The sequence below is a fragment of the Suricata suricatta genome, chromosome 1, assembly GCF_006229205.1.
Source record: "Suricata suricatta isolate VVHF042 chromosome 1, meerkat_22Aug2017_6uvM2_HiC, whole genome shotgun sequence".
NCBI classification, from domain to species: domain Eukaryota; kingdom Metazoa; phylum Chordata; class Mammalia; order Carnivora; family Herpestidae; genus Suricata; species Suricata suricatta.
The window spans coordinates 35,995,456-36,016,126 of record NC_043700.1 but is presented as its reverse complement, the minus strand read 5'-3'; the positions used below and the strand labels follow the sequence as shown (position 1 = coordinate 36,016,126).

Below are 20,671 nucleotides of genomic sequence, written 5' to 3'. Positions count from 1 at the left end.
GTGTCGAGTAGGAAATTGCTGTGGTTGAGGTCAAGGAGGCTGTTTCCTACTTTCTCTGCGACGGTTTTGATGGTTTCCTGTCTCACATTCAGGTCCTTCAGCCATTTTGAGTTGATTTTTGTGTATGGTGTAAGAAAGTGGTCTGGTTTCATTCTTCTGCATGTTGCTGTCCAGTTCTCCCAGCACCACCTGCTAAAAAGGCAGTCTTTTTTCCATCGGATACTCTTTCCTACTTTGTCAAAAATTAATTGGTCGTACATTTGTGGGCCCAGTTCTGGGTTCTCTATTCTATTCCATTGATCTATGTGTCTATGCAAATTTTAATACCCATTGCCTCTCAGACAGATATAAAACAAACATATTGCAAAGATTTTATTTAACTCATCATTTAATGAGAGAACCAGAAAAATGTTAAAATCAGTTTAAGTGAGGATTTCACCCTATATTCATTTACACTGCCATGAATTCTTTACACAGCAACAATCAGGAAATAGTCTCATAATCAGTTCTCTATAAATTTACTTCTACCTCTATAGAATTGTAATATAGCCCAAAGACATGGGCACACGTGTTACATGCATCAGATATCCCATTGACAGCATCTCCAAGAACGACTTTTGCTTTTTCCAAAAATCTCAAGTTTTTCTTTTCATAAAGTTGCTGTGAAGATTTACAGATGTATCCACTTAAAGCATAGAATAGTCTGACTCATAGTAAATAGTTGATAAACATATTATTATTGCCTTCAGAATCTAAACTACATTTCTTTAAATACCCTGTTACCTTAAAAAAGTAAAACAGTTATTTTACCGGGTTTACCCGGGAATAACAAGAAAATTATGATTTGGAACATGCAACCTATGGGAAAACCATAGGCATTGGCAACAAAGAAAGAAGAGGAATGTGGTTATTTTGGAGAAGGAAAAGCTGGAAGGGGTTCTCTTGAACGAAAGTCTATTGGAGAAAAGCAAGAGTTCAGGGTGATGACAGTTCTCATTGGCTGAGTTGCGGGGGTAGTAGATTTCATGTAGGAGATGCAGGGTCCATCTTTCTCTATTGGAACTTGGAAATGATGATTCTTTCCTGTTGGGGACCCCTCTGTTGGTGTCTATAATCGATGTTGCACGGTACTACACTCTCTCTTGGCCTCCCAACTCTGCTTCAGTGAGGTTTGCCTTTATTAATTTTCACAACACTCAGTAGTTGTTTTCAGCCATAGGAGGGATGTTCACTTCTTTAGAAACAGCTACGTTATTTGAAACCAAGCTGCTAAGAATACTGATTTTGCTTCTTAAAAAATGAAGTTGTTTTGACCAGCCAGAGTATTTTCAGAACCGGTTTATTAGATACATTAAAATCAATCCTCAGAGCATTCTGGGAAGATCATAGAGTAGGAAGCACCAGGAATCTGTCTCTCTGCCTAGACAACTATTGCATGGGCAGAATGGGTGTTTTGCAACTATCTGGAACTCTGGGGACCGTGGAAGGCTTGCAACTTCCAGGGGAAGACTTGGATGGTAAACTGCAGTTAATTTTGGTCAGTTTCAGCTCTTATCTCAGTAGCAGCTACCCATCCTTCACTCCTGGCCAGTTGAGTGGGTAGGCAGGTGGCTGTACAAGTGGTCTTGGGGCAGCTTGCACTCAGCTGATGGGAGCTAGGGTGGGTAAAAAGGACCCTGCCGTCTAAATATAGGGGATTCTGTGCTCTGATGGTGATTGGTTCTTCTGATCCCAGAGGTACAAAGAGGCAGGCAGCCATTACAAAACCTCCCCACACTGTTGCAAGCCCCTTTCCCTCTGGTTGAGGTGACTTTCAAGGGATTTAAAGGGCTGGCACTTTTTCTTCTTAACTTTTTCCCTATTCAGGAGCCAGACTTAAAGACTAGGCATTAAAAAATAATTGCATGTGCAGGGAAGATTAGAAAGTGACCCTACATGCCCAGGGGAAGGCTCAGAAAAGAACTGGGAAGACATTAAGTTTATATCCCAGGGTGCCCCTTGGCTCCGAGACCGCCTAAAACAAACAGAAAAGCAAAACCAATAAACACAAACAATAACAAAACCAGCAAATCTTCGGGAAAAGGGAGAGTCTGATTTACAGAGTTATCACATCTTTAGATTCAGATGTCCAGTGTTCAACATGAAATCACAAGGTATACAAAGAAACAGGCAAGTATGACGTATTCAAAGGAAAAAATAAGTCAACAGAAACAGAAATAAGTCAACAGACCTAATGGTAATCTAATCAAAGACTTTAACATTGTCTTAAAGGTGCTCAAAGAACTAGAAGAAGATGTGCAGAAAGTCAAGAAATGATGTGTGAACAAAATGGAAATATCAGAGAAACAGAAAACCTAAAAAAAGGGGCTCCTGGGTGGCTCAGTTTGTTAAGCCTCTGATTTCGGCTCAGATCATGATATCACAGTTCGAGTTCGAGCCCCATGATGGGCTCTGTGCCGACAGCTGCTTCAAATTATGTGTTTCCCTCTCTCTCTGCCCCTCCCCTGCTTGTGCTCGGTCTCTCTCTCTTTCAAAAATAAATAAACTTTAAAAAAGATAAGAAACTAAAAAGAAGCCAAAAAGACACTCTGGAACTTAAAATTTCAATAACTAAAATGAAAACTTCACAGGCAGGTTCAAAGGCATATTTGAACAGCAGAAGAAAGATTCAGTGAATTAAAGACAGGCCAATGGAAATTATTGAGGCTGAGGAACAGAAAAAAAAATGGAAGGAAAGTGAACAAACCCTAAGGGACCTGTGGGACATAATGCCATTGCGTGGACCAATGTACACATCGTGGGGGTCCCAGAAAAAAGAGACCGAAATGGACAGAGAGAACATTTGAAGAAATCATTGCTGAAAATTTCCCAAATTTGATGGATATAAATATTAATATCCAAGAAGGTCAACAAACTCCAAGTAAGATGAATTCAAAAAGACCCACACTAAGACTCATTCTAATTAAACTTTCAAAGGCCAAAGACAGAATCTTTGAGAGCCACAAGAGAGAAGCAAATCATCACATAACAAGGGATCTTCAATAAGATTATGAGTAGATTTCTCATCAGAAACCTCAGAGGCCAGCAGACAGTGGGTCAACATATTCAAAATGCTAAAAGAAAAAAACTATCAACCATATCCAACAAAACTGTCCTTCAAAAGTGAGGAAGAAATTAGGATACTCTCAGACAAGCAAAAGCTGAGGAAGTTCACGACCACTAGACCTGCCTTGCAAGATATACTCAAGGGAGTCCTGCAAGGTGAAGTGCAAGGACACTAGACAGTAACTCAAAGCCACAGGGAGAGATAAAAATCTAATAAAGGAAACATGGGCTATTACAAAAGCTAGTATTATTGTAATAATGGTTTATAACTGTACCTTTTGTCTTCTACATAAGAGAGACACATTTTAAGAAAAAACCTGAGTTCTAGTGTAAAAGCCAGTATTACTATAACTTTGGTTTGTAACTACAAATCTTGCTTTCTACATAATTTAGAAGACTAATGAATTTAAATGAATTATGAGTTTATGTTTTTTTGGCACACAGTGTATAAAGATGTAATTCTGTGACACCAACAACTGAAAGGGGTGGGACAGAACTGCAAATAAGTGAAGTTTTTATGTTGTTAAGTTAAACTGGTATGAATTAAAATTACAGTGTTATAACTCTCTGATATTAAATGTAATCCACATGATGATCACAAAGTAGCTATAAAGTATACACAAAAGGAAATAATAAAATAATTTTATTTATTTTTGAGAGAGAGGAGAGAGAGAGACAGAGCATGAGCAGGAATCAGAAGCAGGCTCCAGGCGCCAAGCTGTCAGCAGAGAATGATGTAGGGCTCAAACTCACAAACCACGAGATCATGACCTGAACTGAAGTCAGACACTTAACTGACTGAGCTGCCCAGATGCCCCTAAAGGAATTTAAACATTTCACTGCAAAAATTAAAAAAATACAACTAAACACAAAAAAGAGACAGAAATGCAGGAAATAAAGGGCAAAATGGCTATCAGGGCATACAGAAAACAAACACAATGACAGAACTAATCAGAAATTACTTTAAATCTGTAAATAGATTAAACTCTCCAATCAAAAGATTGGCAGAACGGATAGAAACACATGCCTCCCAACTATATGCGAACTATATGAGAAGCTCACTTAAGGTCCAAAACCATGGAAGGATAAGGATGGAAAAAGATATTCCATGTGAATAGTAATCGAAAGAGAGCCCAGATGGCTATGCCAATATCAGACAAAATAGACTTAATTCAATTTTTTTTCTTGAGAGAGAGCATATACGTACATGCAAGTTGGGGAGGGAGAGGAAGAAAGAGACACAGGCTCCATGCTGGGCATTGATTTCAGGACCATGTGATCATGACCTGAACAGAAATCAAGAGTTGGATGCTTAACAGCCTGAACCACCCAAGCGCCCCAGGCAAACTAGCCTTTAAATCAAAAAGGTTTATGAGCGATATATTTATTAATTAATAAAAGGTTCAATACAGCAAGAAGATATAACAATTATAAATATTTGTGCATCTAATGGCCGACCATCAAAAATATATGAAGCAAGAATTGCAGGGAGAAGTAGGCTTTTACAATAACGGTTGAAGACCTCCGCGCCCCCCTTCACAATAATGAACAGAACAGACGGAAGTTATGTGAGGAGACAGGGGCTTAAGCACAAGAAACCAACGGGATCCGACAGCAATGAACACTCTACCCAACAGCAGCATACACATTCTTCTCACATATACATGGGACACTTTCCAGAACAGACTGCATTGTAGGCCACCAGTGGAGTCTCAATAGATTTAAAAAGATAGGTATCATACAAAGCATTTTCTCTGACCACAACAGGATAAAGTTATCAATCAATATCCAAAGTAAAGCTGAGGGGTGCCTGGGTGGCTCAGTTGGTTAAGTGGCCGACTCTTGATTTCGGCCCAGGTAATAATCTCATGGTTCGTGAGTTCAAGCCCCACATTGGGCTCTGTGCTGTGAGTCTCAGATCCTCTGCTTTGGATCCTCTGTCTTCCTCTCTCTGCTCCTCCTGCACTCACTCTCTCTCTCTCTCAAAAATAAATAAATGTTAAAAAACATTTTTTAAAAGTAAATCTGAAAGTTTCACAAAATTTTAGGAGTTAAATGATACATGATTAAACAACCAATGGCTCAAATTAAAACTCATAAAGGAAATAGAAAACAAATTAAAATGAAGACACAACATACCAAAACTTATGAGATGGAGCAAGAGCAGCGCTAATGGGAAAATTTGTAGCCATAAATGTTTACATTAAAAACAAGAAAGTTCTCAAATCAAATCAATAACCTAACTTTACAACCTAGGAAACTAGGAAAAGAAGAATAAACTAAACCCAAAGCTAGCAAAAGTAAGGAAATAGTAAGGATTGGAGAAGGGAGAAATTAAATATAGAAAACAACAGAAAAAAATCAATAGAGCCAAAAGTTGGTTCTTCAAAAAGATCAATAAAATTGACAAACCTTTGCCTAGATGTGACTGAGAGAGAGAGAGAGAGAGAGAGAGAGAGGACTCAAATTACTAACATCAGAAATAAAAGTGGGTACATTACTACTGATTCTAGAAAAATAAAAAGGATCATGAGGGTGCATGAATAATTGTACACCAAAACTGGATAACCCAGATGAAATGGACACATTCTTAGAAACACAAAATCTACCAAGACTAAATCACGAAGAAATAGAAAATATGAACAGAGTTATAACTAGTAAGGTGATGAATATGTAATAAGAAATCTTCAAATCAGAAAAAGTCCTAAACTTGATGGGTTCACTGGTGAATCCTACCAAACAATTAAAGAAGAAGTAATACCAGGGTGCCTGGGTGGCTCAGTTGGTTGACTATCTGACTTCAGCTCAGGTCATGATCTCAAGGTTCAGGAGTTTGAGCCCTGCAGTGGGCTCCGTGCTCAGGGCCTAGAGCCTGCTTTAGATTCTCTCTCCCTCTCCCTCTGCCCCTCCCCTGCTTGTTCTCTCTCTTTGTTTCTCTCTCTCTGTCTCTCAGAAAAAAAACAAGTAATGCCAGTATTTATCATTTTTTCCCCAAAATATGGAGGAGAAAAAACTTCATTATTCATTCAATGAGGCTAGCATAATCCTGATACTAATGCCAGACAAAGACATTACAAGAAAAGTATAGACCAATACCCCTTACAAACACTGATGCAAAAAGAATTATATACAATCACCAAGTGGGATTTATTCCTGGGATACAAGAATGGGTCAATATATAAACTTGATCAATGTAATAGGCCACATCAACAAAATGAAGGAAAAAAGCTATAAGGTCATCTCAATTAATACAGAAAAAGCATTTGACAAAATTCAATACTCTCTCAGGATAAAAACACTCAACAAAACAGGAAGAGAAGCAAACTATCTTCACATAATAAAAGCCACAGCAAACACCATATTAAATGGTGAAAGACTGAAAGCTTTTCCTCTACGATTATGAATTAGACAAGGATGCCTGCTTCCACCACTTGTATTTAACACAGTGCTGGAAGTTCTTGCCAAAGCAATTAGACAAGAAAAAGAATTAAAAGATAGCCAAATTGGAAAGGAAGAAGTAAAACAATCTGTTTGCAGATGATCGGATCTTATATGTAGAAAACCTCAGACTTCACAAAAAAACTGTTAGAACTAATACATGAATTCAGTAAAGTGCAGGATACAAAGTAATCAGTTACATTTCTATACACAGACCATGAAAAGTTATGAAGACAGTTTGATTAACAATAGCATCATAAAGAATATAATACTTAGAAGTTAACCAAGGAAATGAAAGCCTTGTACAATGAAAACTATATAGCATTGCTGTAAGAAATTAAAGACATAAGTAAATGAAAACACACTTCATGTTAATGAAATTGAAGACTTAATAATGTTCAGATGTCAATACTACCTAATGTGATCCAGAATCAATGTAATCTCTATCAAAATCCCAACATTTTTGCAAAAACAGAAAAAATACATCCTAAAACTCATATGATATCTCAAGAAAACCTCAAATAGTGAAAACAGTCATAAAAAAGAAAACTGAAGGATTCAGACTTCCTTGATGTCTAAACTTACTATAAAGCTATAGTTATCAAAATACTGGCATAAAGCCAGACATATAGACCAGTGGAAGAGAATAGAGAGCCCGGGAATCGACCCTCACATAGATGGTTAAATGACTTTTGCCATTCAATGGGAAAAGGAGAGTCTTTTCAATAAATGGTGGGCAGAAACTGTATATCCACATGCAAAAAAAAAAAAAAAAAAAAGCTGAACCCTTACCTAACTCTATATATAGAAAATTGACTCAAAATAAATCAAGGACCTAACCATAAGCCCTAAAACAATAAAACTCTGAGAACATACAATAGCTTCATGACATTGGATTTCACAATTTCTTGGCTAGGACACCAAAGGCACAGGTAACAAAAGACAAAATTGACAAAGTAGTCCCCATGAAAATTTAAAAATTGTGTGCATCAAAAGACATTATTCACAGAGTAAAAAGGCAACCCACAGAATAGAAGAAAATGTTGGCAAATCATATGTCTGATAAGGGGTTACTATCCAGAATACACAGAGAACTCCTAAAACACAACAAAAAAACCAACAACCCAATTAAAAAATGGGTAAAGAGGGACACCTGGGTGGCTCATTCGGTTGAGAATTCAACTCTTTATTTTGGCTTAGGTCATGATCTCTTGGTTCATGGGTTCGAGCCCATCGCCAACTCCATGCTGACAGTGCCAGCCCGCTTGAGATTCTCTCTCCCTCTCTCTCAAAATAAATAAACTTCAAAAAATAAACTTGAGAACTTGAATAGACACTTCTCTAGAGAAGATATAGGAATGGTACACGAGAAGATGTTCAACATTACCAATAATTAGGGAAATGCAAATCAAAACTATGAGATACCACTGCACACCCATATGAATGGCCATTATAAAACAAAAATAGAGGGGTGCCTGGGTGGCTTGGTTGGTTACCAACCCTTGGTTTCAGCTCAAGGCATGATCTCATGGCTCGAAGCCCCCCATCCAGCTCCGCACGGACAGTGTGGAAATTGCTTGGGATTCTCTCTCTCTCTCCCCTTCTCTCTGCCTCTCCTATGCTTGTGCTCTTTTTCTTTCCCTCCCTCTCTCAAAATAAAGAAATAAACTAAAAAAAAAAAAAAGAACAGAAATTGAAAACAGCATGAGAATGAGGAGAAAGTGGAAGTCTTTCACACCGTTGGTGGGAATGTAATATAGTACAGCTGCTGTGGAAAGTAGCATAACATTTCCAAACTGTTAAATAGAATTACCATGTGATCCAGCAATTCCACTTCTGGGTATACAGAATTAAAAGCAGGGTCTCAAAGAGTTAAAAAAAACATTTTTTAAAAATGTTTATTCATTTTTGAGAGAGAGAGAGAGAGACCAGGGGAGGGGCAGAGAGAGAGACACACACAGAATTCGAAGCAGGCTCCAGGCTCTGAGGTGTCAGTACAGGGCCCAACACCGGGTCAAACCCATGAACCCCAAGATCATGACCTGAACCGAAGTTGGACACTTAACCAACTGAGCCACCTAAATGCCCCTCAAAGAGATATTTGTACATCCATGTTGTACAAATTAGTACAAAGTAGAACAGTGGTTTTCAGGCTCTGGCGGATGAGGATAATAGGGAGCTATTGCTAAACAGGTATAGAGTTCCAGGTTTACAAGATGAAAAGTTAGAGACAAACAGTAGCGATGGTTGCACAATATAAATGGATTTAATACACTGAATGGTACACTTAGAAATAACTGAGATGGGGAATTGTATGTGTATTTTACCACAATATTAAAAAAAAGGCAAATTCTTGAAGAATTCCAAATGTTTGGAATTTTTGCCTCCCATGAAAAAATTAAAGAACATTATATTAAAATTGATAGGTAATGTGCTTGCCTAACAGTTTGCTCTGAAGGCTCTTCATTAACTTGTGTACATCACAGAAGGACATTCAATGCATACCAGGATGGCCCTGAAGTCACGTGACCTGCCGCAGCATGAGCACAGAGTAAAACAGCTGACCTCGTCACAAGGTCACAGCCAGAATTATGAGTGCTGCTGGGAAGAACCGAGACACGGATGTGCCGGCGCTTCTCAGGAAGGGCCATTTTGCCAGCATCAAGCTCCTGATGAAGTATGATGCCATTATCTGAAGACCATGAGTCATGCTTCTATGATGAGTTTTTATCAACAGAGCAAATTACCACAGACTGGAAAAGCTGAAGTCAATGTCATACTAAGCCACTTCCTTTCCTACTCAGTTTTGAAACTGAGCTTCCCCTTTGTCTTAAAATGACTGATTCAAGCCAGTCTTCCTTTAAAGAGGAGGCCTAGGAAATGAAGCAATTCACTTTGTGGCTTTCATAGAGAACTTGAACTCCTCTGTGCGGCCTGGCACGTTCGAGGCAGGAGCCGGTGATGACGTAGAGCCCTGCTACTCAGAAGTGTGGCTCCTGGATCAGTAGCAATAGCATAGCTTGGGAGCTGCTCACGAAGGCAGAACGCTGGCCCCAGCCCCGTCCTCCTGACTCAGAGTTGGCATCTTAACAAGACCTCTGGGCAAGTGGCTCTGGGGGCCCTGTTCTAGCTAACAGCGTTAATAGTCCACATCCCCCGGTAGGCTGCTCAGCACAAGGGAGGCGATGGGGAGTGAGCTGGCATTCCTGTGATGAGGAGGGGACGTGGGTTCTAGTCCCAGACTTACCACTAAACGTCCACTTCCCACCTCTTATTTACTATGAGCCCGGTCTACTTCTCAGGACTGTTGTGAGGCCAACAGGGATCTTTGCTAACAAAGCCCTACAGGGTCTGGGCCCAGCCTGTTCCTCGGACCCTCCTGTGCACCATTTCTCCATTTTGCCCACTGTGTTCTCAGCACACGGACTGCAGGCAGCGCTTGTTTCTGCCTCAGGGCCTTTGTACAAGCTGTCTCCTCTGCCTGGAATGACCTTCCTTTTGATCTGTGTGTCTGGCTCCTTCTTGGAATTCAGATCTCCGCCTAAGTCAGTGAGATTCACTGTGAGAACCCCCCAATCTAGCTAATCTCTAGGGAGTCACCCTGTTCCAATCCTCTGCAAAGCACTTACCCCATGTGAACAGTGACTGTCTTTATTCGGGGTTGGAGCCTCAATGCCTTGAACTGTGCCTGGCACACTGTATGCTCAATACAATATAAATGGCTGAAGAGGGGGAAGTCACTGTGGAAAAAAACAAAGCACTGCATGAAATAGAACATGTTTTTATTAATGAATAAAACCTTCCTTGCTTCTGCTTCGTGATTTTTCTTGGAAATGATAACCATATTACATTGCTCTCACAGCCTGTGTCATATAAATGAAAATCTGTTGCCTTCCAGTCAGCAAGACTGGAATGCAGTTTCCTTTTTCTCATGTTCCAAGGAAAGACGGTTCATTCAGTCTCTACATCCTCCCCCCTCACATTAGTTTAATTTCATCCACTTCCCTTGAGAAAGCTAAAATCAGAAATGCTGCTGAGGTCACAAGATAGGAGAGTTAATGTTGCTGTTTACAGACTCCAGGCCAAGAATGGCCATATGGCCTGGAGGGTGGCTTGGCAAAGCTGCCGGAGATTCGGGGAAGGGCTGCAGCTTAGCCGCAGGGAGACCTACTTCATTAGGCTGCAAGCCGAGACCTGTTCAGAGGCTCTTTCTGCCACAAAACGGAAACTTAAAGAATGGTTTACTGGTTTCATTGTGATTTTCAATTAGCCAGGGAAGAAATTGGTTCTAAGTCCAATGGTAGAAGTTTCAGAAGGTTAGTTCACATGGTCTAGTGAGATGCCCTAGAAGAGATTTTATCTTCTGTTGGAAAAGGCGCACAAAGGGAGAACCTCCAAGTGCGGCCCGACACGAGGCATCAGCAGTGCGATGGCTCCACCTGCTGACTGTGGCGAGAGCAGCAGTCAGCACGTGTGGCCAGTTAGGAACCCTGCCTCAGGCTCCTTCTCGAGGCCCCGGTGATGCACGGGAGGAGCCCTGATGTCCTTGGTCACAGGTGAGAGGTTTCTAAATATTTTCCTTAAGGCTCTGGCCCATCATTCTTGTTTACTTTTGATTTTAAATCAACTGAACTGCTCCAGAAGCCACCAGAGGTGCGATGGTTTTGTAACGGATCAAGTGTTGTGAGCCTTCCTCCATGTCAATCACGTAGTCCCTGAAAAAGAAGGAAAAAGTGTATCTGCAGAGCTGAGCTGGTGCCCCCGTCGAGGAAGACTTCCCACTGTCAAGGACTCACCTCTGTTCGTCTGTCTCTGGTTCTACCAGTATGTTTTCCTGGCGTTCTTTTACTCTCAGAAACACGTATGAATCTAGATCTGGTTTGGGAACTGCCAGAGAAAGGATAATGCAGTCAGAAAAAGCTCAGCCAACAAGATCAATGTGGGAGAGTTGCTGGGATTCACTGTCCCGAGCACTAAGGGACCCCTGATGTGAAAGCCTTCTGGGGGAAGGGTAACTTGAGGAGAGATCTGGCTTTTCACAGAAACGGCACGCTTCCCATCCATGGTTTCACACAGCAACAGCTCGTGCAATAGACGACAATATGTAAAATGTGCTGGGAACCCCGCCACACACCATGGAAGATACAAGCAAGCGTAACACGTGGCTACTCTGGAAAGGGCTACCAGTGCATCTGATAAAGCCTCACACTGGTGGCACATTCACTCGGGGAAGTGGGGAGAAAGAAGTCAATGCAGACTCAACGAGGCAAAGGGAGCCTGGGAGGTAATACCAAGGGCCAAGGTAGAAATATGCATGACGTTTCGGGAGGACAGACTGTATAAATCTAATGAGAAAATATTTTTATACAAAGGAGTAGGAGGAGAGAGAATGAGAAAGGCTGAGTGATGGGGACAGTCTTGAATGTCGGACTACGGAATACAGGTTTTCACTGCAGTGGCCCTTCACTGGCCAATGACAGGGTAAGAGGCTGTTGGCCTCTTCCACTATCAGCCAACATTTCATGTAAGGAGGTGACCTGGGCTGGGCTGCTCGACAGCTCTCACTTCTCGAGTTCTGTGCGGGCCCGGAGGACTCCCATCAACTGCAGGTTCTGAGAACCCACTGGATAACTCTCAGTTCTAAGAGCCTTGCTTAGGATTCATATTGTCCTTGATTCCTTCATCCACAGGTTTGGGTTCAGGATAATTGGCTCAAAGGTGTAAGGGGGTCCCCTGGGCTGCTCCAGGGTTTGGGGCCTAACAGAGACTCAAACTTCACAGGGTCAGTTGCCCCCACTGAGCAGCTACTGGTTCCAGGAAACCCAGCTTAGTTCAAAACACCTTCCCCCACTTTGCCAGTGAAGTCTATGACGCTCCAGAGGTCTGAGGGGAACTCAGGGCACCTGGGCTAACTAAGCAAGACAGATTCAACTGGGGCAGGCTGATGCCCCCGCAAGCTCCCAGTTCCAAGGGGGCCTGACTCTAGTCCTTGGAAGGGATCTGGGACAAGTGACACACAAGTGTTTTAGGAGGTGTCCGCCATCATTGAGTAGAATTGTTAGAGTCAGTTTCAGGAATTCAGATGCATGCTGGTGGCTGTTTGAATCAACTAGAAGAGAGCACTGGGCAATGACTAGGGGTACAGTCCTTGCTTTAGTCCTATTCTTCCAAGGTGCAAACAAAAGTGGCTGAATGAGACATGGTCTGGGCCTTTTGTTTTCCTCAGGCAGGTTCACCAAATGACCAGTTCAGAGCTCCACCGAGTCTGCTATGGTTTGCCTTGCTCCTGGGGTCATAGGCTGCACTGTGTCCCCTCAATATTCATTTGGTGAAGCCCTAACCCCAGTCCTTCAGAATGGGAATGTATTGGGAAATGGCCTTTAAAGAGGTGATTAAGCTGAAATGAGACCATTAGGGTAGGGTCTGGTCCAGGCGGAATGGTGTCCTTATAAGAAGAGGAAGAGATGGTGTGTCTGGGTGGCTCAGTCGGTTAGCATCTGACTTCAGCTCTGGTCGTGATCCTGTGGTCTATGAGTCAGAGCCCTACATTGGGCTCTGTGCTGACAGCTCAGAGCCTGGGGCCTGCTTTGGATTCTGTGTCTCCCCCTTTCTGTCTGTACCTACCCCACCCACACTCTCAATCTCTAACGGGTAAACAAACATTAAAAAAAAAGAGGAAGAGACACGAGGGATGTGTGCACAGAGTGGCAGCCATAGGTTTTCCAGAGGAAACCAAGCCTGCTAGCGCCCTGATCGTAGGCTTCTGGCCTTGAGAAAATAAATGCTTTGTAAGCCCTCCAGTCTCCATACTCCATTATAGCAGCCTGAGCTGAGTGAGACTCCCGGAAACCATCCTCCTGCCACAGGGGTCACAGTGCGGCCCCCAGCACAGGATACATGGGAGATGAATTCCCAGGGCTCAGTTGTACTTGAACTTGTGGCCTCCGCACATTATATGTAGGCTATGAACAAGGTGGATCCCAGAGGACTGTTTCATTCGGCCTGGCAATTTTGCTGGATGAGGACACGTCAAGCTGCCAACAACTGAGGGCTATGCACTTTAACCTACACGTCAGGCGGCCCCAGTGGCTGATCCAGGGTTGAGAGTGACTACCGTAACTCCCTTCCCTGGCTCAGCAGGATGTCGAGGGGACTGTGCGAGACAAGCACAAAGGTGGCTTTGGCTGGGTTTCTCCCTCAGCCGCCTTCCCTGTCTCCTTTCCTCTAGCTCTCAGCCCTGCTCCCCTCTCCATGAGATGCCCACACAACAAAAAATCCTGGGAGCTCTTCCTCTGGGTGTCTGGGAAGTGATGGGAATCACTGAAGGTCTTTTTAGCCTATTTAACTCCTCCTTGGAAGCTAGGCCGTCCCTGCATGGGCTGGAATTGATGAGGAAGAGTGTGATCCCCTTGAGTGTAGAGACTTTGCCCCCTCAGTGCTCAGAAGAGACTAGTGTGGTTTGGTTGCCCCGTTAGATACCGCCTGAAGGAGTGACTGACTGAACATGTGAACAAATCTACATTTTTAATGGCGGTCCTAAGAATTTCAGCCTATGCTGAAGACCACAAAAGTCACGCTGAACTGGCTACCCTTATACCTGCTTTTAATGATTTTGTTTTTAATTCACAACACTTCCTCTCTTCTCTTTTCTGCTTATCTACATGCTTATTTTTCTGGGCTCAAGAGTAAACATGAAGATCTTACTCTAAGGCACATGAAGCTAGGTCTGAAAAGAGAGCGTTCTGCTCACCTGACCTCAAGAGGTCCACCGTCTGTAAGTTAGGAGGCATATGCTTTAAGGCAACATTCTTGAGGTAGGTCTCTGTGTTAGCCATGTACCTGAAAGAGAGGAATTCAAACTGCGATGACCACGTGACTGGCAGGAGCCGCCGGGCTGGCAGGGGCACAACAGTGGTCCAGCCATCAGCTCCATGGAGACAATCACCAAACTCATGCTCACAAGCCAGGGAAAGAAAGCAGCCCCCGCTGCGTCCTGCTTACTCACTGTTTGGCAAAGACCAGCTCCTCTGGAGAAAGGCTAGACAGCTCCCCTTCCTGGGCTGTTTTCTCCTTTTCAAGGATATGAGGGAAAAACTTCTCTATCTGAGGATAAATAAAAACCATCATGAAAAATATTGTCAGGGTTCAAGAGTCAAATATACTAGTTTTCTGAAATGGGTTAAGGTTAATCTAGAATTGACTTCAAAAATGGCAAGTCTTGGGGCGCCTGGGTGGCTCAGTTGGTTAAGCGACTGGACTTCAGCTCAGGTCACAATCCTGTGGTTCCTGAGTATGAGCCCCACATCGGGCTCTCATTCTGTCAGCACAGAGCACACTTCAGTTCTTCTGTCCCCCCCACCCCCTCCCCCATACTCTCTCTCAAAAAAATAAAATAAACATTAAAAAAAATAATAGAAGCAAGTATTCATGGTCAAAACCCTTTCTAGACTTTCAAGATTTCAAGAAGGAAGGTTTCAAAGAATTCAGAGCAAAGATAAAGGCTCTAAAAAGGAAGAGAGGCTTTCATAAGAAAAGATCTAAAAATAGAACTGTAAATGATATTATGAAAAAGAGAAGGGGGTATCATTTAACACTTCCAGGTAACCGTGCAGGCTGTTCTTCTATGAGATAGAACATACAAAGCTGGGAAGATGCATATGGAATGCACAAACAGAATAGTGACTCTTAATTATCAGAATATAACAGGCAAGGACGAAGTCCACAATGAGGCGAACTTGGAAAAAATGTGGAAGGAACTGCAAGTAGGGAAATGACAATGGGGAGGACCTGAGGCCAAGATAAATGAGCACTTATATGTTTAAAGGAGTTTAAGGTTTTTGGCTTGGATCAATTACATTCCAGGATGAATTAACATTTGTGTGGAGTTCAAGTGCACAAAGCACTTTGTCCTGTTATATGTAAATTACTGTTGCTACTATATCACTTAGTGTACTAAAAATATAGATAGTTTCATTAGTTTCACTAATTAGCGTAATCTCACTGTGGTCCAAAGAGGTGTGAAATACTAGAGATAGGTCAGTTTCTCAGTATTCAAAAATACAAAGAAGGCAGGGAAACCTTCAAATACAGATTAGTGTCCTTAACACTGATATGTGGCATTATATTAGAACACATCATTAAGAGATGGTTTGTGAACTCAAAGAAAACTAAGTGGTTAACATGAAGAGGATCTATCCAACTTAAGGAAAAAAAGGTGAGTGGCCTGGTAGTTGAGAGTAGGGTGGAGTGCATATTTTTTTATGTCTCCATTTTTTTAAAACACAGTACCATTGTTATGACACCCTTGGGGACAAACTGTAAACCTGGGACTGTGTGACAATATAGATGAGGAGGCTCCTAAGTAGTTGAACAAACACGGATTCAACAGACAGATGCGAACCTGTAGGGAAGTCTCTGGTGGAATGCTCTACGGCTGGTCCAGTCCTATTAATGAATCATGTAAGACCTTTGATGATATACTTATCAAATTTGATACAAAGCAGAGACGTAAAATGTTAAGAGATAGCTAATATATTAAATGACTAGATCAGGATCCAGAGATCAGGAAAATGGTCCAATGTAATAAGATGAAGTGTAAGAGAGGTATCAAGCCCTACACTTAGGGGTCAAAAAAACCATTCAAATACAGGACAGTGACAAGATGGGAAAAGAGTAACTAAGAAACTTCAAAGAGGTTAGAGTTCATGGTAAGTGTAGAATGAACAGTGTGATGTGTCTGTGAAATATGCTAATGTAATACCAGGTGGCATTACTACCAATTTAATATCTAGAATTAAGGGAAGCAATCATCCTGTTTTGCACAAGTGACCAAACTTGTGCATCTAGAATTCAGTACTCTGTTGTGCTGTTGGTATGATTTAAGGATACTGACAATCTAGAACCTTTGTCAAGAACCAGAACCAGGGGAGTAAATGGAAATTAACGGCTGAAATGTTCAGCTGAGAGCACTCTCACACAGGAGAGAGAATGTATTTGTTTTGTAATAACTAAGGGAACAAGTGGAACCAAATGGGAAGAAGCTTTAAAAAAGGAGGGACTTTCCAGGGTTAAAATAGACATCCTACCAAAAAAAAAAGCTCTGCAGTTGTAAGTTCATAAGTTAAATGGCGTCAGAACTATAGCTGAATGTCAAGTTATCACAGTCAATTTGACACTGGTGACATGATGGGTACAAAATAATTCCTGAAAGTGGTTTCCCTCTGGTCATTATTCTCTGGTCAACCGATGCAAACGACTCTTTGGCACTAGCTTGCTGTACTTCCACGGGGCACCGTTCACAAAGCAGGTAAACAAACCACCACCGTGTCCCTGGAAGTGTGCAACACATGTTCCATCCATGCTTCTCCAGAATAACCTGTTGTCCTCCTTGCTTTAGGTCCCGGACTCCCCCAGGCCCCCGCACAACGTCTCCCCCAGATGCTCAGTCTTTACTACAAACGGCCCTGCCTTAGTGCCCACAGGTATCTCCATGTCAAACCTTCATGAGCCGACATCGCAAGTAGCTGCTAAGGACATAGCGGATCCTCTCCAACTCCATTCGATGGATACTGACCTTCAGATCCCCCTTCTTGGCTCTCCTGAGATTTTCTTCCTATTAAAAGAGAAAATGAAGTGTATATATATATATATAAAAAAAAACCCATGATATTCAGACTAAGGACCTTTTTTGTTTAATCTGCACAATTCCACAGGGACTATCATCCCTGGCAGTGCTGAGGTCATTTAGGTCAGAGGAGAATGAAAAACTCCTAAGAGTTCTCATTTGCATACACAAATAATATAGATAGGACTACATACTCATTATAAAAAGTTCAAACAATTCTCATTTACTTTTGGAAAACAACCATCTGAATAGAATCTGAATATGGCTGGTTAGAAGGGCCCAGAAGAACTCTGGTCCAATTGTAAAGAAGAGAATACAGCAGAAAAAATATAGAGCAGTGTTAAATCACCAGTAGAGAAACTGTAAAGTACCGATGTTTTAAGGTACTCTGAGGCTAATAAGGACTTAAGCCCAGCTCTTCTAAGCCAAGGGCCACAAACTCAAGTGTCTGTGGGGGCCGGGCAGGCAAGGTATCTGAGAAAGGCGGGCATTTGGGGGCTGGGGGGAGCAGAGAGCACATAAACGGGGATGGCCCTTACCCTGCTCAAGTCAGCTGTTCTCATACAGAAATGTGGGTCCGGTACCGAGAGGGTTTTATATTTTTCAGGGGGAGCTGACATCTAGATGTTACAGGAATGCTCATGCTTTATCAATGCAGGTAACTGACTCAATATTAAAAACAAACAAAACAAAACAAGGCTGGGCCAAACAAAACAGACTACGACCTCTCACTGTGCTGACAAACCCTTTTAAAGTTCCCTTCCTTCGGAACCCTGACGTAAGCACTTCTTACCATGTGGTCTAGCTGCTCCATGACACATTCTACAATTTCAGACTTGCTTTCCAACAGCTCAGGGGCAAACTTTTCATTCATCCAGGCCTAAAAAACAATACCCCGCCCCCAATATATATCAGTATCATTCACAACGGAGCAAAAGAGCCCTGTACATATCTCACGAAAACCACAGCTATTTCCAGCAAAGAAAACCGTTTGCCTATCTGTTGGGAATAATAGAAATGCTTTGAAAAGAAGCTACATTTATGATTGATTTTCTTTTAGTGAAAAGGCTGTGTTTACAATCTCATACATAACCAACACTACCAAAATAAATCACTGTTCACTTCAAAAATGTTGTCAGTATAATACCTACTACTGAGAGTAACACCACCACCTGGTGTTCAAACTGTACCTTTCACCAAATAGCAACACATTTCTACTTTTTCACCTGCTATTTCCCACCAGGGGGCACCAGCACCATTCTATTGTAAGAGATGAATAACACCTACATCTACACATCTCATTCCTGAAGCTTAGAGCCAATTTACAAATACCTTTTCATTCATCACTGTAACATCTGAGAGGAAATGGATACAGTTATCCTTACCTTATTAGTGAGAAAACACAGATTATTTAGTAACTGCCTAGGAGTATAGAGGATCACAATATAAAAGGATATTCATCTATTAAATAGTTTTGGAACAAGAGGTTAAATCCTTAATTTATGTATGACTAAGGCCCAGATGCTTGGTACATTTCAGAAATTACCAAGGCTTAGAGAACTGAAATATCCACAAATAACAGGAAATTTAGTTTTAGCACAGCTCAGAATTACATGCCAATCAGGCTCACTTTATTCCTTTTGATGTCCTTGAGTCTCTGTGTCTCCAATTATCACCATGAAGACACATTATTAAATACTAGGTATGCTACTATCATAAATGTTTTTCACATGCTCAAGCTCCTATAACAGTGCTGTAAAAGTTAACCAGAAAGACGGTCTGTATTTCCAAGTAGGATTATACATGAGAAAAGCCCAAATTGTCATATAGGACTTATAAAGCAGTTTTTCTTTTTAACTCATTTTATTAAATACTAAATAGGTACAGTAATATTTATTACATATAACATGAATGGAGATACAAACACCTGTGTGCACAAAACTTCACTAACAAATATTATCATTACTTTCAAGGTCCCTGTGTCTCCCTTCCTCTTTCTTCAAAGGTAATGGGTAGCTTGACCTTAGTATTTAATTTTCTGTACAGTGTCACTAGATTTGTCTGTATGTACGTTGTACGTAGACATAACAAGGTGTGGTGGCAGCACCTTGATTTCAGACTTCTAGCCTTCAGAGTTGGGAAAATACATGTCTGTTGTTTAATCCCCCCGATCTGTGGTGCTTCACTGTAAAGCCTTAGCAAATTAATACAATCATTAAATTGAGAAAATCTGCACTACAGGTAATAAATTTTAAATCATTTATTTAACAGGCTTTCATTAGCATCCTCTACATGCTCCCAGAATTGTGTTTATCAACGGCCCATTGGGTTGCTCCTCAGCCATGTTGTGCAGCCTCTAAGTCTGTGTCTGGCTCTGGTGACTGTCCAGGTGGTGGACCCACGTCACGGCTGCAATCAGGGCACTGCAGCAGAGCCTCAGGCCCAAGACGTAAGTCACCTTCCACCAACCGAGGCTGTGCTGTCAGACCCCACTATCCTTGGGCTGCCTTCCGCGGAGCGCCTCATATCCACAAGAGGCAACCAGCCTGGCCTCTGGCTGTCCCAGAGGTACACGGTCAACATCATAAGGCACTACAGTGCACCAGTGTGTGCAAGTTCGGCCTCAAACAATAGTTTTGCAAGTGTGTGAGCTTAACATAAATGGTTTCTTCAAAAACGTATCTTTTATTGTTCTACGTTATGCTCTTGAGAGTGACCCATGTTATCACAGGAGCTATCTTTCACTCATTTTATTGCTGTTTTTCCCCCACTGTGTATATACACCATGATTTTTATTCACTGAACTGTTGATGGATATTGGGGCTATTTTTAACTATTATAAGCAATACTATGAATGTTTCGTGCATGTCTCCTGGAAGATTTCTCTAGGGTTGTGCCTGGGAGAGAATGATTGGGACACAAGATATGTATGCTTTCAACTTGACAATACAAGAATAAATTATTTTCCAAAGGGCACCAATTCACCACAGTATGTACAGGTGTGCAAATGGCCCTACATCCTTGCTTTATATTGTTCACTTTTTTCATTTCTGCCAATCTGCGGGATATAAAATGGTATCTCCTTGGGATTTAAGTTTTCATGTTCTAGATCACTAAAAGATTAAACACCTTTTTCATAGAATTATTGGCCATCCTGGTTTCCATTTCTGGGAGATGCCTGTTCAGACTTCATTTTTTCTTTAAAAAAATTTTTTTTAATGTTTTATTTATTTTTGATACAGAGAGAGAAAGACAGAGCATGAGAGGGGGAGGGGCAGAGAGAGAAGGAGACACAGAACCAGAAGCAGGCTCCAGGCTCTGAGCTGTCAGCACCGAGCCTGACGCGGGGCTCGAACCCACTAACGTGAGATCTGACCTGAGCTGAAGTCAGAGGCTTAACCGACTAAGCCACCCAGGTGCCCCAGACTTCATTTTTTCTATTGAGTACTTTGTAAAGTTTGTTTACATACCGTGGATACTAATATTGCACACATTTTCTCCCAG

The 20,671-nt window shown here is 41.7% G+C and overlaps 1 protein-coding gene across 3 annotated transcripts in view; it reads right to left on the bottom strand.

The window, feature by feature from the left end:
• Positions 1–10,308: 10,308 nt before the first annotated feature.
• Positions 10,309–20,671, bottom strand: part of GINS4 (GINS complex subunit 4) — a 12,621-nt gene continuing 2,258 nt past the window's right edge. For 2 of the 3 annotated variants that reach the window (XM_029939456.1, XM_029939537.1), the window contains exons 3-8: positions 17,961–18,047; positions 17,042–17,155; positions 14,549–14,646; positions 14,294–14,382; positions 11,340–11,430; positions 10,309–11,258 (exon numbers count right to left, since the gene is read on the bottom strand). In XM_029939456.1, coding sequence (XP_029795316.1) covers positions 11,162–11,258; positions 11,340–11,430; positions 14,294–14,382; positions 14,549–14,646; positions 17,042–17,155; positions 17,961–18,047 — 576 coding nt within the window. In that variant the 3' untranslated portion in view covers positions 10,309–11,161. The remainder of the gene's footprint in view (positions 11,259–11,339; positions 11,431–14,293; positions 14,383–14,548; positions 14,647–17,041; positions 17,156–17,960; positions 18,048–20,671) is intronic. The other variant, XM_029939624.1, reaches the window with a different exon arrangement.